Raw genomic sequence first — 20,287 nt, forward strand, 5'->3', positions numbered from 1 at the left:
CCTGAGTGAGGTAACCCAGACCCAAAAAGATGAATATGGGATGTACTCACTCATAATTGGTTTCTAGCCATAAATAAGGGTCACGGAGTGTACAATTGGTGATCCCAAAGAAGCTAAGTAAGAAGAACCTTCATCTGGTGATGGATGGAGATAGAGACAGAGACCCACACTGGAGCACTGGACTGAGCTCCCAAGGTCCCAATGAGGAGCAGAAGGAGGGAGAACATGAGCAAAGAAATCGGGACCACGAGGGGAGCACCCACCCACTGAGACAGTGGAGCTGATCTATTGGGAGCTCACCAAGGCCAGCTGGACTGTGATTGCTATTATTCTTTAGAAAATATTTGTAAAATATTGCTTATTGTATAAATACCCCCTCCCTCCCTTGCTCCCTCCCTTCCCTGCTCCCACTATCTTTCTACATAGCATTAAAAACTCATGTCCTACGTCCTACTATTTAGGGGAACACTAGAAATTTCCAAACTTGCCGACAGAGAGTTTTGCAGCCTGTCACCACAGAAGACTCTGAACCTCACCATTTGCTACCTGTGTTGTAAACCACATTGCATCTCCATCAACTACCAAAACTGGAACACCATTATTCTAGAGTGGGCCTCTTCATGACATTCTCCGCCTGTCTAATTTCTATGTCTTATTACATTTGCGCTTACGTTTGCCTTTCTTTCAGCCTCCAGAAACCAAGCAGCCTATTTATTTGTCTCACTGCCTACACTTCCTGTTGGTCAACAGAGAGAGAAGGTGTCAGCTCTGTGAGCTTTGAGCCTGTGTTCCTGGACTTCAATTTTACTTTTGCAACCTTCATTATCAGAAGGATGTGTGTGTAAAGGGATGAAGCTCTTTTCTTCCCTGACAAATGTCTCTCAGGAAAGGGCCACTGAAAAACACGGTCTTTCATAGATGAGAAACTTAACCAAGGAAAAGATATGACTATAGCAGAAAATCACACAGCAATAAAAAATTAAAAAAAAAAGTGGACTGGATTCCTGGAATTCTGCCTGGCACTTGGCTGTGGATCTCTTCATTTGGTTTCATCAGTTACTGGATGCATACTCTACGATGATAGTTGGGTTATTCACCAATCTGATTACAGGGAAAACCCATTCAGGAACCCTCTCCACTATTGCTAGGAGTCTTAACTAGGGTCATCCTTGCGGATTCATGGGAATTTCTCTAACACCAGGTTTCTCCCCATAATGGCTTCCTTTATCAAGATATTTCTTTCATTGCTCTCCCACTCTATCCCTCCCCTGACTCGACCATCCTGTTTCCTCATGTTCTAAGTCCCATCCCCTCTCCTTTAGCACCCTCCCTTGCCCCAATTTTACCTAGGAGATCTCATCTAATTTCCCTTCCCAGGGTTCATGTAACCCTCTCAGGGTCCTCTTTGTTTCCTAGCTTCTCTGGAACTGTGGACTATAGTCTGGTTATCCTTTGCTTTACATCCACTTATGAGTGAGTGCAAACCGTGTTTGAATTTCTGAGTCTGGGTTACTTAGGATGACTTTTTCTAGTTCTATCCATTTGCCTGAAAATTTCATAATGTCATTTTTTTTCACAGCTGAGTTATACTCCATGGTATAAATGTATCACATCTTCCTTATCCATTCTTTGGTTGAGGGGCTTCTAGGTTGTTTCCAGTTTCTGGCTATTATGAATAATGCTGCTATGAACATTGTTGAGCAGGTTTCCTTGTGGTATGACTGAGTGTCCTTTGGGAATATGTCCAAGAGTGGTATCACTGGGAGGAGGGATTATATGAGCAAATGAGGTTAGGATCATGACTCTGTCCAGCAACAGCTGAAGCAAACTTGTGTGAACCCACAAACTCGAGACAGAGAGCTGTTCAACCTGCATAGAACCAAACGACGCCATCTGCTTATGAGAGATAGTTGTGTAGCTTAGTCTATCTGAGGGGCCCCTGAGAGAGGGACCAAGATATATCCATGATGCATGAGCTAGCGTTTTTGAGCCCATCCCCTATGGTGGGATACAGTACTCAGCCTTGATACAGAGGAGAGGGGCTTGATCCTTCCTGTACTTAATGTGCCAAGCTTTGTTGACTCTCCATGAGAGGTCTGACTTTTTGGGAGGTGTGGATGAGAAGTAAACTGGATGGGAGGGAAATGCAAGGGGTTATAGAAGGAGGGGTTGAAGGAAGAACTGTGGTTGGAATGTAAAATGAATAAAAAATAAATACATAAGTAAATAAACAAAAGTCTGAATCAAGGTCTGACTGAGTTTTGCATATTTCCCATACTGAAGTAAGAGGAACATTTTCTATGTTTCAGTTTTACAGGTTGTTGATGGGCACTTGCTATGTTGCAGGAATTTATCATGGTCAAGGATTCCTGGTCATATCAATTACATGCATGAAAAGTCTCTTTCCACTGCAGGAGGTCTGATGCTGATGAATGTACATTAGAAGTATGGCTACAGTTGTGACAACTCGACTGTATTTGTTTTGTTTCCCATCTACTTTCCTAGCCTTTTATCGCTCTACTACACACCTCCCTCCCCACATTACTACATCATCTTTGCCGGTTTTCTCCTTTATTGTAAGTCTTATTTTAGATTTACTGAAATTCCTTCTGAAATTGTGCCAAGTGGACATAAATAAAATAAAAACTATATAGAAATTTTAAAATAACATAATCCTAAGCATATCTTCTGAAAAGAACCCTTAATCACAGAGGAAATGTTATAATCAGTATAAATTATGATCCAAATACCAAACATTAGAGAAATGTTTATATAAAATATAAAATATTTGAGGAAAGAATAGCATTATTACATTTTATTTACTTTGCTGCCTTTTCCTTTGTTTGTTTCTGAGCCAAAAACCCAAATACCAAACCATTAAGAATAAGTATGGCTGGCAAATTTAAAGCCATCATTCTTAATCATTAGACATTTGGGCTATAAATCTTTAATCCATATTTGTCTATTTAAAAATTGTTCATAAAGAATAAGATTTAAACAAAGCCAGTATATGAGGTACATTGGTGCATACCTATAATACCAATATTTAGAAAGTTGAAGCAGAAGCCAAACTGGCCTACATAGCAATACTGAGTCTCAACAAAGCAAAACAAATTTAAAAATAGGTATATAAAAAGTAAACTGACCAGTGTTCCTCAGTAGACAGTGGTTTTGACAGCTACATTTGGAACCATAAGCATAAGGTGCAATTGACCTATAGGACATTTTAGATATTACCCCAGGATAAAAACCAGTGCAACTTACCTGTGGTCACACCATGAACCACTCCTTCCTTAGTTTTGGAACCTAAAAACAAAGAAATTGAATGCATAAGTCTTAAACTGTCCTTGGATTTTCAGTCAGCCAATTAAACCATCTCAATATTTTGAAGTTCATGTACAAAGACAACTTCAAAGGACAAGCAAAACCACACACTCACAAAACTCATTTAACTGGGGAGATTCAGCTACCAGAGCACATGAAAGCCAGCAGGGGCCTCTCCAGGTGAGTGCAGGAGGAAAGATCGGAGAGCAAAATTAATGGGCAGAGAGTTTAGTCAGCAGTGTGCAACTCTGTGCTATTCCAGTGGGGTGATCACAGACAGCATCAGGCTACGGGGTAACTCAAAACACTACAAGAGAGTTTAACGGTGCTTGCTAAAAAGATCTCATAAGTGTTTTGTTTGTTCTTTGTTTTTTCATGGATTTCTCTGCATAGCCCCAGCTGTCCAGAAATTTGCTCTGTAGAACAGGCTGGCCTTGAACTCAGAGATTTATGCCTGCCTCTGCCTCCCTGGTGCAGGGATTAAAGGTGTATGTCACCATACCCAGAAACATCTGACATATTTGAGGTGACAGAGATGTGTAATCTGATCTCACAATGTAAACATGTAAGAAACATTACAAGGTGTCTCACTGATAGGTAAACATTTTGTGCCTTTATGTATCAGATAAATAAAACTTAATTTTCGGGCGGTGGTGGCGCACACCTTTAATCTCAGCACTAGGGAGGCAGAGGCAGGCGGATCTCTGTGAGTTCGAGACCAACCTGGTCTACAAGAGCTAGTTCCAGGACAGGCTCCAAACCACAGAGAAACCCTGTCTTGAAAAACCAAAAAAAAAAAAAAAAAACACTTAATTTTCAATAAAACAAAAAAGATTTTCACAAAACACAATGACTTTTTATATAACCTTTGCTTGATGCTTGATATCTGTTTATAAAAGGGAAAGGTGAGATATCACGGGGCTTAGAAAGACTCTGTGTGCAGACCTGCAGATGTTGTAAAGGCACAGCAGAATAGAGACTGGCCAAACTTCAACAGACAAGCAGAAGGAAAGAAGGTGCCAATGTCTGCCCAACCTCTGGTCCGGCTTCACCTCACCTAAACTCTGAAGGAGCCATTCAGTGTCCATTTCATGCATAAGGAAAAATCATAATTAAGTGATTTGTCTAATATTAAGTAAGAGCATGTTATGTCACAATCAAACTGTACAAAAGATAAAAACATCACCAACGTCTTAGCCATTACTAAACAAATAATTATTACATATATTATTAAAAGTAAGTCTGTAATGCGCTTTAATCATGACCTCTCTAAGGTTGAATTTTTCAATATAATTCACACCTTTAGAGTTATATGGCTTTTGTTGATTTGAGGCTGACTTAAAAAGCTCTGTTTTTGATATATTCCATTCTCTCCTCCCATTCATCCATTGGTGAGTAACTGGACTGATTCTATAATGGGCTGCGGTTGAGTGGTCAAATAAGCATGGGTATGCAGTATATCATTTTTTGTATGCTGACTCTGGTGTTTACACAGAAGTGGCATGGCTAAAAATTCCATTTATATTTTTTTTTCAGAATTCTCCCTGTACTGAATTTCTTTTTTTTTTTTTTTCAATTTTTAAAACTTTAATAGAATTTTTCTTAGTTAACACACTGCCTTTAGTAATTTTTGAATATTTTAATATAAAATGTATATTAAGAATGTGTGTGTGTCTCCCAAGTAGATCCCAGTGAGGAACAAAAAAAACATAATTTAAATCCTATGACAGGCAGTCACAATGAAACTGCTCATAACTTTAAAAACATTATCCTAATTTCATAATCAAACAAACTCGGAACAAACTTTAAAATGAGTAAATACCGCACTTGAAGAACTGACAGAAAGCGGAACTTAGAACCAAGCCTTACAAACATTTCTTTTTTATTTTATATGCATGAGTGTTTGCCTGCATGCATATATGTGCACTCCTTGCATGCCTGGTGCCTTCTGGACGCCAGAAGAGTGTGAAACTGGAGTTACAGATGGATGTGAACAAACACATCTGGACTGGAAACTGGACTCTGATCCTCTGCAACAGCAGCCAGTGCTCCTAGCTGCTCTGCCATCTCTCCAGCCCCAGAATCAGTAGCCCAAAATCTAAACATCTAAATATGAATTTTACACAAAAAACCTGAACACCAGATATAGGCTTAAGATTCAAACATATATATATATATATATATATATATATATATATATATATATATGGTATGAATATATACATACATATATGTATTCACACATAACTTGTACATCCATCAAAGAGGAAGGAAACAGTTCATTTTTGATGAGAAAGAATGGCAGTGTCCTTAATTTACTCAGTCATAATGAATAATAAAATGATGTGTGTAAAAAATGGATGGGTCATCATGGTAAGTGCAATGAGCCAGCTCACAAAGATAAATATGGCATCATTTTTTCTCTCCTATGTGCACTATAGAATGTTTTCTTTTAAAGGACACAGAAGTAAGAGGGCACTACTAAAGATGTGGAGAGAAAGAATCATAAACTAATGGGGAAACATGATCAAAGTGAATACAAGCATTGTGAACGATCATGTGTTACATACTTACATTAAAACGTTCTTATGCAACAATATCATGGACAATGAGCATGCCCAATGAAAATAAAACAGCAGTAATCACAATAGAATTTGAAAAGAATCATTTCTACAAATAAAAATTGAGCAATAGAAGGGTGTATATAGCCCTGGTATAATAAATGCATGTATGAGAAGATCATAAAGAAACCACTCACTTTGTGCAATTAATGTCCACAGTTTTAAATACACACACACACACACACACACACACACACACACACACACACACTTAAAATACAAATTTTAAGTGGAAGTTATAGGACTGAAGACATAGTTCTTGGTACAGCAATGTTTTCAGATGTGCAAGGTCCTGGATTTGATCCCCAATATTAACAAGAAAATGAAGAAAGGAATAAAAAGGAAGAGAGGAACATTAACTACCATAATCCTATCCACACACAGAAGAATGTGAAGGATACAAAGAAATGAAGACATATAAACTGGAAAAGATTTAGTTTTGTGTACGGAAAGAAATTTAACAATCTGTATTTTAAAAATTCACTATTTTGGAAAAAAAATCTTGTTAAGTGTACAGGAAATAAGTAGAAAAAACTAGAACAAACCCATATCATATACATAGCTTCCTAGAGGCTAAGCGCACAGTAAATACAAAATACAGGTATCGACGTTTGTAATGAACTTCATGATTACCTGTACATAATTAAGTTACAAATCAAATTCTTTTGTTTTGTAATAAATACCATGACCAAATGCAACTTGTTGGAAAGGGGGTTTATTTCAGCTTGCAGTTTAGAAGGGCATCATCTTGAGAAACCAAAGTGGGAACTCCAGCATGGCAGGAAGCTGGAGAAAGGAGTTGATGAAGAGGCCTTGGGGAACACTGCTTACTGGCTTGCTCTCCATACCGGTTTTCTTATAGCACCCAGGACCACCTGCCCAGGGGTGGAGCGACTCACAATGGGTGAGTTGGGCCCTCCTGCATCAGTTAGCAACCAAGAAAAAAACCCTTGCAAAGATTCCCACAGATCAATCTCATGCAGGCAATTCCTCCAGTGATATTTCCTCTTCGCACTTATCTCTATTTCCTGTAAAGTTGACAAACACTACCTAGTATAAGAGGTGATTTCTAGCTCCAAAATTGTTTAAACTTCAGATGTTCGTTATCTACAGTCTAATAACATGATCAATTAGATCTAAGGACATGTACAGAAGTATGCTAAAGCATTTGGAAAATGTTTTTGAATATATATAAGCACAGTCTTAAATGAAATTTGCATATATTTTTTAAAATTATATTTTTAAAAGGAGTTCATTCAACTCCCTACTTAAAAAAAAACATATGTAGGAACTTTCATTTTTGAAAATAAAGACTGCCCAGTACAGAGTCCATGTTTTAACATTCACTTCATTAAAAAAAAAAAAGCAAATCTGCATCATTATCTTAGTAAAAGTATCACAGGAAATAGTGCACAGAAGGCCCCCGAGCACTGTGTTTAATGCAGGATGCAGACATGGTGAGAGTTCTGGTTCTTACACACACAGCGCTGAAGAAGGAAGAGCTGAAGCTGAAGGCATGAGGCACATCACCACACTAGAAGAAGCAGAGTGACGGCCATACTAGCTGGAATGATCGGGGACGTTCCAGTGTTTCACACATGTGTTGTCTGTGTATACTCACAGGCACTGCTCATTGTGCAAGGCACCCTAGAGCTAGTGCACACTACAGGACCTAATAATGGATGGGCAAACTGCTTAGGCAGGGGAAGGACCAGGGCTATTATTCAAACTGTTAGGCATTCTTACTCATTTATAAGTATGTTGAGAAATGATAAAATTAAAGTTAATATTTATCTTACATTTTGTAGATTAACATTTTTATTTTTGCAAAAATAACATATAAAGTAGTTCTAACAGTGCTTGTCTTCTTCTCATTGCATATTCCTTCTAGGGTAGGTATCTTATTCATGTCCTATAGAATTGTGAAAATTAGAGTCCACAGTGGGAGAGGGAAGGCAGGGCAGCAGCAACAACTGAGAGCTTGCATCTTGATCCAAAATCAGTAGACCAAGAACACACTGGGAATGGTGGGTGGCTTTTGAAGCTTAATAGCCTACCCCTACGACATGCGTTCTCCAACAAGTCACACCTCATAATCTTTCCCTAGTTCTGGTAGGGGGGAACAAGTTCGCGAACCTCTAGATAGCATTCTCATTTAAACCTCCACAACTCTTCATGTCATGAGCTGTCCCTGATAGTTCCTTTAGCACGGGGTTGAGATGGCATTACTTCCTCTGAGGCAATGGCTTCTGATACTTCACATCCTCAGTGTAAGCTTATACATTCATCTCCAGGTATTTAGCCGCATGTTTACTATCTAGGAAGACAGGAAAGACCACATCTGCGCTGTACTCTGTCAAATTGGCAAACACTAACCAGTCTATGAGGTAACTACTAATTCCTAGATTATTTAAAATTCAGTCCTACATTTTATCACTCTGAATAGTCAACTGTTTCTTCCATCAAGCAATCACTCGCACCATTTTTCATCTTACTGCTTTGATGTGTCCTCAACCTCAGCTGGTCAGCCTTCTCTTTCTGGAACGCAATTCTGTAAAATACCACATGGACCCATCGCCAGGAGACAGGAGACAACACACCCACAGGTGTTGCTGTTTGTGAGAATTGTGTGACAGATGGAGAGTGGCAACTCACCAACAAATTCCAAAAGAAGCCATTTAACTGAGTCATCAATTATAATGGGTTATTTGTGTGACGATTTTGAGGGTGAAGAGCTAGCAGCAAAGTTCATACCTTGCATAATTGCTCTTAATTTATGCACTGCAGTAACAGATATTTAAATTGTGTTGTTGGGGACAAGTGCTATTAAAGTCACAACTGGAATTTGAATGTATTGCACAACAAGTACTAGAAGAGCTTGTGTGAGAGAATGCCTTTCTTCTGTGTCCCTTTTCTCCATCCCTACAACCGTTCAGACCATGACTAATGGAAAGAAATGCTCACTGCTCGTCCCTGGCCTGTCTCCTCTGCCTCAGCAGCAGGGAGAATTAGACATCTGATAAACTAGGGAATGCCTTTTTAATGGAAGACAAATGACAGTCGTGATGAAGTTGCTGTATCTCAAAATAATACCTCATCTTCGTTTTCATAATTATCAGTTAAGTTATAAATGATAATTTCCCTTCAATTTACAAGTGAAATCTAAGTGATAATATCTAGCTAAAAAGCACGTTCCAGTGGCAAATAAGAAACAAGATTTAGAAGCTGGGGACAACATGGCTTCTCTGACTTGAGGTGCCCTGCCCCCAACCGTGTCTTGCTTTTTGGGAAATCACAAGGTTGCAGACTGGTGAGGGCTGTGAGAACCCCTCTATAACATTGTTTCGTATGCTTACTCTCTAAACACAAGTAATAAGTCTCATGTGAGAGTGGGATGTTCGGCTCAGCAAACAGTGACACAGAATTTGAAGGTAATTTTCTTCAACTTACTACTATAAAAGTAGCATTATGTGAAGAAAAAATTTTGACTTTAATCTCAATTTCCAATTATATATCATGCCACTGATATTATGTTTATGTAACTAAAGTATGATTATTGAAATTTTATGCAAATACTACAAAGAGTAACAGCAAATTGATTACTGTGGCAATTCTTCAATTACTTAAAAAAACAGGTGTCCAAAGCATTTGATGTAAGGGAATGAGATGATGCTCCTGCCAAGCTTTTCAGCCAGAAGTGAAATTTAAAATTTTTCTTTGATTACTTCTAATCTTTTTTTTTAAATCCTCTGTTTTTCTAATACAGGGCTGAAACCCAGTGCTGCTTGCACACAGACAATCACTGAGCCACTGAGCCATAGTTATAGTCCAGGCTGTTTCTAATCCTTCAGGCTAATTGTTGATAATAGTTTTATATATTGAAGAAGAAATCGTGTCGGCAAAGTAATTGTTGAGTTGAAAAGCTTATCTAATAAAAGCCAAGGTTCCTAAATATGAAAGGGTACTCAGTTCCACATTTCCACAAAAGCTCTGCAAGGTAATTGCATTTTTATAAACTATAGGTTTGTGGGGAGAAAAAAAGGAAGTTCAAAGACATTAAATAACCTCCTCAAGATCCTAAAGGTAGAAGCGATGTAGGTTGGATTAAATTTATGTTGGTATGACAGTAAGTCCATAACCCGATTTCCTTTCACATCTCTGTAGCCCTGAGCTCACTCCGGCTTATTGTTTTAATAACAAACTGAAACAGTACCACACCGCTTACTGCCTGTGGTGGCTTTCACACTTAAACAGGACAGCTGGCACGATCTGAGACAGATTTGCCAAAATAAGTTTGAACAGTAACAAAAGTTGACAAATATCGGAAGTATGATTCTTATCTTCGTACCTCACTTTTTATCCTAAATTCAGCTTTGTTTAGCTTTTAATTGGACTCCAGAACATAACCAGAAAATTATTAATTATACATGTGTTAAATATAAAAACAAAATATAATAACAGAGATGGGTAATTTTAATAAGATTGGACATATTGAAAAAGTACCCTTTTTAATATAATTGCCTTTCAGTGAACAACAAAACTAATCTTTGAAAAAATGCAATTTATTTGTCCAAACTCACAATTAACAATAAAAGTGTTCTACTTGATAAAATCTGTTTGTTATCTAGAAATAGTAATAAATCAATATTCAATAACTTCTAGATTTGCTTGAAATTTGTGGTCTAGCCTGGAGGTGGTAGCACATGCCTTTAATCTCAGCACTTGGAAGACAGAGGGAGGTGGATCTCTGTGAGTTCAAGGCCAGCCTAGTCTATATAGTGAGTTTCATGACAGCCAGAGCTACAAAGAAAAACCCTGTCTCAAAAAAAAAAAGAAAAAAGGAAAGAAAAATAAAGAAACTTAGAAAGATATATTCATTAAATAACTGAAGTAAAAAAAAAAAATAGTCCTGACCTGTAATTGCAGAACATGAAAGACTTAGGCCCCAAAAAATCTACAAATGAGATTTTTTATATTCTGGATTCTACCTAAAACATAATAAATACTTCACTGTTCACAAAAGAAGCACTTAAGTCACTTATACTGTTCTCATATATTGCTCATTTCACAACTTTCTGAAATGATGCTTTGAGGTAGAAAAGAGTTAAGTCAACATAAAAATAAACTATCAAGAATGAATGAAGGAGATCTGCTGGGAACTTGATTAGAAGCATTCATACAAATGTTTCCAAGGGTAATTTTCCCACCGAACTCTTGGAGACTTAGCACAACTTCTGTCTCTCCACACTTCCTGGTGTAGCATCTCTGCCATATCTGCCACCTGGCCTGCTCCATCTCCATTTGAATGTCTACCCAGGAGCCCAAGAGTGATGCCCCCAAAGAAGGAGGAAAAGCCCAGAGAAGCAAAGAGGGGCAGGGGAGTCATGCATCTGTGCTCCCGTGCACACCTGCATCCCTGTTGCAGATGAATGTGTGTACATGTGTGTCATTTCCTTCCGCCAAAGTATTGAAAGTGCTTTGTAAGACTGAATCCAATTGAACACATGGAAAGACACAGAAAAGAGAGTGTTGACCTCTACTTTGAGGAATACACTTAGGCACAAATGGCACCAAATATCAATCATTTATTGTTCCGTGCATGCATCATCTGGCATGTGACCACACAAACACTTCTAAGGTTCCTTGGTTTCTAAGGTTTCTGTGTCCACACTGACCAAGTGGTCTCTAAAGGAAACCCACTGGAAACAACTTGTTTTTTTTTTCTATTTGGAGGTCCAAAGTAGGTATATTTTTACAGATATTAAGTACAATCATATTAAAGTCTTACCTTTAAAATTACAATTCATTAAAATTAGCAAGTATTATCTATAGTGGTGATGAAAGGAGCCAAGTTCCCATGAGTGTGTGGGGCTCATTTTGCTATGGGATTTCACATAACCCAGACTGACCCTGACTTCACTCTGAAGATGACCCGCAATACCTGATCCTTGGGCCTCTACTTCCCCAGTGTTGGAACTTCAGGCATGTGCCACCATGCTTGGTGCCATAAATGGGTTTGATTAATAAGCATATTCTTAGTTATTTTTCACAGGTTGTCAGTTTTAAATATTCCAGTGTAATCACACACAGAAACATCGAAAACTGAAATAAAAACCCTAAGTAACAAAATTAAGTCTTCTGAGGAAAGAAAACATCGTTCCCATTTGTTTCTGAGCACTAACACCCAGGCTCACACTCTATCACCTCCACAAACCTGTCACTGTCCTGAGGAGCAGGGATGTACCCGAATCCGACATTGCACACCAGCACTGAGTTATCTGCTATAGCAACTCGTCAGTCAGAGTGTCACTACCTACCTACATAGAGGACTCCCTCTTTTGTCTTTCCTGCTGCTTCTGCCACACCCTGCTTGGTTTTTTCAGCAGCAGCCACAACTCCTTCCTTGGCCTTGGAAAGTCCTTTCATGAACACATCCATGGCTAAAGATGTATTTTCTTCCACACTAGAAAATACACAATACATTTTGAATTAGAGAATTTGGGTAAAAGAAAACAAGATTAAAGCAGCTAGAGTGGAAAGAATAAAAACCGAGAAAGAAACCCCTGAAAAATTAATAGGGACCCCCCAATTTTTATGTAAGTGTACACTCGTTTTACATTTTTGGGGTTTTATTTATTTATTTATAGGACTGGGCATGTTGTTGCTTGTCTCTCTGCTTTTTCACTCAATTGAGGAAAAGTCAAACCAATAATGGATGGGATAGATCCAGATGGGATCACCTGGCAGGTGTTACAGCAGTTGAGAAGTTGGGTTACATGGGAAGATGGATGCCCTCTGCCCCATCAAGATCCCATGGTCCAAAGGCGACATTCTAAATATAAAGCCTATCTGGAAAACGAATGGGGGAGGGGAGCTGAAGTCGGGGGAGGGGGGGAGCAAGAGTAGAAAGGGCCCAGGGTAGGGTGGGGTTAGTAAGTGGTTAGTCTTTGGAGATGGGAGGAAAGGGAACTGCTCACTTCAGGATGAAGGGAACTGCAGGCGAACTCGCAGCAGCCCAGGTTTTCTAATCTAGCAAGACCTTCCTCCCACCACTAGCTCGCCAGTCTGCTATCTGCTATCTGCAGGCGCCTTACGTGCCTGCTTACACTTGAGCAGTCTCACTTCAGCGTCACTCAACCTAGGGGCACTTTGCTCAACTGTAATATGCTGGAAGACCCTGGACCCCGTGCTCATTAACCCCTTATCACCTGTTGCCAAATGTCACTGGCCAAAGGCAGCCTCCTTACTCTACGATTAAAAGCTGGAACGCACTCTGGGTGGGGGAAGAAAGTTGGATGATCACGTTTCTTCCAAAGCCCAGCACCCAGCTTTCAGGACCCAGCACCCAACAAGAAACACCCTAGCGTTTCCGCTCGAAAAAGCAGGTGCCACAGGCAGCCTGGCGTTTCCCCCGAGCTTTGAGAGGATGGAAGGGCACGTCTCCAGCGGGAAGAAAGCCAAGTAATGTACTTTCTACGCGCTAGCCTTGTCCCCACCGCCGAGGTAGCCTCAGGTGATCTCCTGCAGGCACCCAGACTCCTCTTAGCCAAGGCTTTCCGGGGTCCCTACAGCGGCTGTGATCTACAAGTACTTACCGGCGCCCTTGGCTTCTGCAGAATTTCAATTCCTCCTCTTTCCCCCTGATTTTATTTCAATGGCAGTGGGAAGGAAGGCGCTGGGCGGAGGAGTAGGGACTGGGGCAGCACCTGCTGGTCTCTTGCCGTCTGCTGCTAGGCGCTCCGGCTCCCGGCTCCTCCACGTCGCCCCCGCAGCTGATTTGTCAGCGCCTCTCCCCGCCCCTCGCCTGCCTCGTGCTTTCGCCCCTTTCCTGGGGAGGGATGGGATGGAGATGCGAGAAGGCTGCGAGTACCAGGAGCAGGATCCCCGGGAGGAAGGAAGAGAGGATGGCCTGAGCTTCACCTCGAGTTCAGGGACCCTGGCTCTATAAAGGCTGAACTTGGGTTGCTGTTTCTCTTGTCCATCCCCCACCCCTTCCCTGCCTCCGCCAGTTTCAGGTTCCTCTTGGCGACCCCTCCCCCGGGGACGTGCTGGGACGCTGGCACCGAGGGCTGGATAGCCTGAGGCTGCCTGTGTGCCTAGCCAGGCCCTGGGGAGGGAGTACACACCCTTTGGGTTGCTTTTGTTCATACAGTCTGAGATTTCCATTTGCTTTAAGCCTGCAGGGACCTAAAAGGGTTGTGAGTGTGAAGAGGAGCCGACTAAGGAAGAGTTACAGGTCGAGAAGGCAAGGGGAGTCTCAGCAAATCCTCTTTCCCACTCCACTATCACCATTTTCCTTTCCACCAATCAGCAGCTGCCAGGCGCTGATTTTTCCCATCTGTGGAGCAAAGAACAAATATCCCCTCAACCGTCGAAAACCAGCTGCCTAGAGTTGTTTTTGCTCTTGAAATGTGGCTTACTGTAGATAACGCCTGTGGGATTCACCCTCTGGGACCAGCAGAAGCAGTATCTTCCTCCGCCCCCATTGAAAGGCGGATTTTACACACCTCTTACCTTTCCGACTTCTGGCTGTCTGGAACTTCAGCTGACAAACCCTTCCCCCAGGCCCAGTACACACGCAGATGCACAGGCTTCGAGACAATTTTTGTACTCCTTAATACATCTCCATTTCTTTCTGAGCTGAGCAGAATACCGCTGTTCGTGTAGCTGACAAGGTTGGAGAGCCAAGCCCCTCCCCCAGCCGAACGCCCTTGCTTTGCTTTCCTTTCTTGTGTTTTGAACTTGTGTTGGGCACTAGCAGCAAAACCAAGCTTTTGTTGTATGGGGGGGGGGGGGGGGGCTGTAGGAAAAGTACTTTCTCTGATCTTTGCACTCATTCATCTTTTGAATTCCGAATAATAAGTAATAAAGTTGAAACCCGAAAGTCATTTAGAAACAAGGGGCAAGCAGCTAATTAGCCACCTATGCCGAATCGAATCAGTGTGAGCGAAATTCGTTTCTTAAGCACTTTCATAACTTCTTGGCGTTTTAAAAATCAACTTCACTCACAATGGTAGCAAATTGTTTACTTGAAAGTAGAGGAAGAAGATGGTGTTTCTAAAGTAGTGGCAGGTTAATTCCTGGGCACTGATATCCCCAGTGAAGAAGGTTAGGATACCTGTCCTCAACAGACCAGCTAAAGAGACACATATAACTATAGTGCAATATGCATGGGGTACAGTTAGTTAAGGTGTCCACATTGAGAAGAGGAACAGTGACGTCCAGTGCCCACCAGTTAGTTCATCTTTGGGGACCTGGCATGAGGTTCGGGTTTAAATAGACACCGAGAGGTTTTATAACTTAGCAGTCCTGGTCAAAGTGTGGTTCCAGCAATCATCATTGTTCATGCTCCATTCTCTTCTGCAAGGTGATCTGGATTGTCTCTCTGGCCTCTGAAATTTCTTCCTGGGAGACATGTTGTCCCTATATTAAGCACAGTGCTTCAGCCTTTTCCTTGCCCCAGAAAATTCCTTTTCAATTTCAATTTCTTGGGGTCTATGGTTCAATCGTCTGAAGCCAGACGAAAGGACACAAATGTGTCTCTAGGGTAACTTCTTGACATCCCTGTTTTGGTGGAACCTAGGAGCTGGTTCTCTGGCTCTCAGAACTTGACCAATTTGGGTTCTATTTTCCCTTTTTAATAGGGGAAACTGAACTGTGATGATGCCTCTCCTCTGAAATTTTGTTATGCAAAATATTTAAACATGCATGAATTGTTGAGACTAAGACTCCCACACAGAGATCACAAGCTTCTACAACTGTCAAGGCATGATTTTGTGCCATCAGTGCGGCCACTCTGTCACTAACAGTTCTTCTTCTTGAGGTTTAAGCTTCATGCATTTTTCCATCTGTGAACATTCCAGCACACATCCATAGATACGAATACAATTGAAACACCCACAGTGATAGATGATGATACTCTATATTGAAATATAGTTTATAGGTGAACTGCCCAGATTTTAAGTGTCTGCCACTTTTGAAAAATGCATGTGATGGCGTAACTCACACCAATTTGAAAAGAGACTATTTCATTGCCTAGAAGTTTCCATGTACCCTTCTTTTTTTTCTTTAAGTTTTGTGGGATTTTTTATTATTTTTTTATTTTTCGAGACAGGGTTTCTCTGTAGCTTTTGGTTCCTGTCCTGGAACTAGCTCTTGTAGACCAGGCTGGCCTCGAACTCACAGAGATCCACCTGCCTCTGCCTCCCGAGTGCTGGGATTAAAGGCGTGCGCCACCACCGCCCGGCTCCATGTACCCTTCTTAAGGAAATGTGAAAAACGATGTATTGGTCAAGGTGTAGTTCCTGCCTTAAACATTGTCCAGGCTCCAAGATCTCCAGTTACATGATGTGGCCAGTTGGCTGACCTGTGTGAAATCTCAAAAAATGACAGATAAAAGGAAAATTGTAAAATAATTTTCACCATTTGAACTATATTCTGAATTCAGAATTCTATATTCAGAATTATAGTTCTGTTCTATTCTATGCATATTCATGGAATATAACCTTTGTTTATATCAGTCAGAAAGTGTTAGTTCACCCATGTTCTTTCATGAATCAGTAGTTTATTGATTTTTTTTGTTACTGCCAATAGTGCATTTTCACAGTGAACCATAAAACTCAGCTAGCTGGATAGATTATAGTGACAATTACATAATATATTTCCTAATATGACATATTTATAAGTTCATAGGGATCTCCTTAAATCCTGGTGCTTTTGGTTAAAAGAGAAATATAATGGCAGATACTTTCAGACTAACAACCCACCAAGAGAAAATCACCAGATGGCTGTGCTTCTCACAAGGCAGCCTGACTCCACATCTGTATGCAGTGGTTTATATCTGGAAAAGGACCTAGGCGCTGTGCCATTTAATTATAACAAGGGGGTAAATTTAATTTTGTGTCAGTTTTTCTAGACAGGAAAACTGGAGCCCAAAGAATACCTTGGATTCTGATCACTTTACTCCTAAAATTTAGACCTGAGATGGTCTAGCTGGCTTTTCCAGAACTTACAGTCCTCTATCACAGTAAACCACTCTCTGAAGTCTCCCAGATCAGGGATAGAAAGGACGAAGGTAGGTCCCACCTGTGTTAGAAATAGCCTTCATATGTGACTGTGACCATGGGAAATCAGGAGCATAGGTTCTCATGAAGACATGGGAACCTTTGGAGCCTCTGTGTCAGTGGCCTCTGGTATTGGGAGACTTTCTCCTTTCACAGTGACACGCACTCCTACACACAGATACACACACACAAGACATACTAAAACTGTAGAATTGCTTTCACCATTTTGAATGATTATTATGGATCTGTTTTACTCTGTCCACACCTCCAAGTTCTATGAGCACATTAAGCAGCTGTTTTAACTGCTAATGCTACTGAAAATCCACCTCTGGGCTCTTGTCTCAGCCTTTACAATGAAGCTAAAGCCTTCTAGAAAAAAAAAAAGAAAGAAACTGGATGATACTGTCACCTTCTTCTTTTTGTTCACACCCTTAGAGGGTTTCAAAGCCTTTCTCTGAAGATAACTTTAAAATTTAAAGCTCCTTATTGGCCTGAAGAGTAGCTTATAGGGTATATGGACAAAGTACACATGCACTACCAAATGCTCAGATGTGTCAGCTGTTCTTCCATGAACGAAATCTAATATTTTACCATGCTAATGATGTTGACTTAGTTGGGCTTAATCAGGTAATTATGTTGTAGATTAGAGTTCTATTCAAATATATACTTAACCTGGGCTTCCTTTGATTTCCCTGGGAAACAAGTGAATTTTGAGATCTGCCATGCAGTAAGCATCACTATTACAAAGAAAGAGTGAAATGCCATGGCTAGAAGGAAGATGCTCGTGATGAGGTGACTGGAAGGATGGAAAACATTGATTTAATGTGCCTAAGTCAGGACAGGAACAATATGTTTATTGTTGAGCCTCAGCGTCTTAGTATCTGTCTGTTGCTTCCCCATCCTCTGTATTACATGAGACACGTGCTACAGAGATGTATCTGCAAGTATGAATCTTACAATTGTATGTGGGAGGTGAATGAGAAATGTCCAGTAATGTCTTTAGGATGGCATCACATTTTGTTTTCAAAGAGTCATAAACTTGAGCCAGAACCATAACGTTACTCCGAATTAAAAAATAAAAAGGAATCCAGGAAGAGGGGATGTAGTAGCAGAAGAAAATCCTTAATTTGACCCTTTTTGCAACTGATATAATTTCTATCATTCCACAGGCAGCAGAATATAATGAACTACAATGAAGAACAAATGTAAATTGTGGCCACAGGAAAATGGCATGGCATATATGAATAATTCAGTTGGATATCTTTCTGAATATCCCAATCATTTTTGTAGTCCTATGAATATGAAAACATACACAATTTCAATATTAAAAACTATAAAACCAAAAGCAAAATGCATTTAATATTTTAGAATATAAGAAATTAATTGACTTCAGAATTTGAAAAAAAATCATTTTGATGAACCCAACAAATGTACTCAACTCTGGTAAACAGTGTTTACTTCTGAGAGTGTGTGCACAAGGTAAGAGGCTGACCTATGCACTGCTAGTAGCCAGTGATAAGGAAGTGCTAGAACCTCACTCTCTGACTTCATCTGCACTGGAGAGATATTTTATTTGTCTTGTGTGATGTCAGCAACTAATAAGCAAAAGGGTTCTAACTGGGCCATGGTGGCAAACATCTGTAATCCCAGCACTCGAGAGGCAGAGGCAGGCAGATGTCTCTGAGTTCAGGGCCAGCCTAGTCTACAAAAGCTAGTTCCAGGACAGACTCCAGAGCTACAGAGAAACCCAGTCTCGAAAAACAAAACAAAACAAACAAACAAACAAAAAGGGCTCTTAGAAAAGATCAACTTAGTGCAATTTCAAAATAAGTGCACATATTATAATGTTTGTGTATGTGTTCGTGTAGGATGTGTGTATATGAGTACCATAATTAGGAGCCTAGAGGCATGCAATCTTTTGAAGCTGGCAATAGAAGCTGTTTGTGCTTGTAAGTGCTCAGAACTGTGCTGAGGTCTCTTTAAGAGCAGCTTGAGCTCCTAATCACTTAACCATCTCTCTAATACTTGAGTAGAGATTTTTTTGTAGACTGCTGTTTGGGGTGAGCAAGGAAGAAATTCTCTTCTTTGTGATAATTTTGAGCCTTATTTGCAGGCTTGTGTCAACTCTCATTCCATTCCCGACATGGCTGAGATGTCTATTTCTGCCACCAGTGGTTTTGTCTTAGTATAGTAAGTGAAACATTTCCAACCAGAACTAATAGTGGATAAAATGAAGATTTTAAATATCTCAGGTGAGCAAAAGTAGGCACATTAATGAACAGACGTATTTTTCAATAATATCTTGTTCAGAGGGACAGAAAATAGAAGAAAAAGCACCTCAAGGGAATTTATGTCTTTCTGACTGCATTGAATTAGTTATTATGTCTTTCAAGGAAAGAAATAACAAAAAGTCAATAAGATGAGCATTTTCTTATCATACCAGAAACCAAAAGCATCTAATATTTTGTTTCTGTTTAGTTTATTTGAGAGTATGAAGTGACATTCAAGAGATTTTCTGTAGCATTATATAAAATAAATCATTAGTATTGTCAAAGCTTGTTACTAAACATAAAATATGGAACAAGTTATTAAGCAATTTAGAAAATAAAATTATAGGCAAAGTGATGGTTTATTAGTAGATAAATACTTTAGCATTTTAAAGTCCATTTATATTTAAGTTTCACTTTAGCTTTCTCACCCAAATGCTCATTATTATGTGTGTGCTTATATCCAAATAAGAAACTCCAAGTCATTTGCAAAGAGACTTTCTGTGTAGCAGCCATGCATTGTTTGAAAAAGACTGAACGAATAAAGCTAAATATTCTTATTTTATTTCTCAAAACCTAGACTGCAGAAATAGAACTATCTAGATATGTAACTTTCTGATTCATAAATAGAAGTATCAATGTTTCACAGCTAATCTTAAAAAATGCACACAACAAAGAAAACTTATTTAAACATTGTCATATAATGCAGCTTTTCAAAGGAAAAACTCAATTATTATACTCAAATGTACACAGCTCCTTTTCAAGCAAAGAAACAGCACATAGTCTTTAATAATATTGAAATAGAGAGGAAAAAATAAAATATAAATGAAGATACATATGTGCATACATACATATAATACATGTTATATATATAAAGAATAGTAATAGTAAAACAATTTGACAATGTTTTCAAATGTAAAATGAACCTGTATTTAATGACTTGACTATTGTGTGAGTATCTGTAGCAATAATTAAGTCGATAATTATCTTGTGCTGTGATCTTACTCAAAGA

General features: G+C 39.6%; 1 protein-coding gene across 2 annotated transcripts in view; it reads right to left on the reverse strand.

Moving 5' to 3' along the window:
- The window catches only part of Snca (synuclein alpha), a 100,671-nt gene extending 86,075 nt beyond the window's left edge, over positions 1-14,596 (reverse strand). Inside the window, exons 1-3 of one of the 2 annotated variants that reach the window (XM_041639163.1) lie at positions 14,460-14,596; positions 12,263-12,408; positions 3,265-3,306 (exon numbers count right to left, since the gene is read on the reverse strand). In XM_041639163.1, coding sequence (XP_041495097.1) covers positions 3,265-3,306; positions 12,263-12,383 — 163 coding nt within the window. In that variant the 5' untranslated portion in view covers positions 12,384-12,408; positions 14,460-14,596. Of the gene's footprint in view, positions 1-3,264; positions 3,307-12,262; positions 12,409-13,540; positions 13,694-14,459 lie in introns of those variants that run through there. The other variant, XM_041639153.1, reaches the window with a different exon arrangement.
- Positions 14,597-20,287: the final 5,691 nt, after the last annotated feature.

Source organism: Microtus oregoni, unplaced genomic scaffold, assembly GCF_018167655.1.
Source record: "Microtus oregoni isolate MIOR12 unplaced genomic scaffold, Mior012 000002F_ref0000024, whole genome shotgun sequence".
Classification (NCBI taxonomy): Eukaryota; Metazoa; Chordata; class Mammalia; order Rodentia; family Cricetidae; genus Microtus; species Microtus oregoni.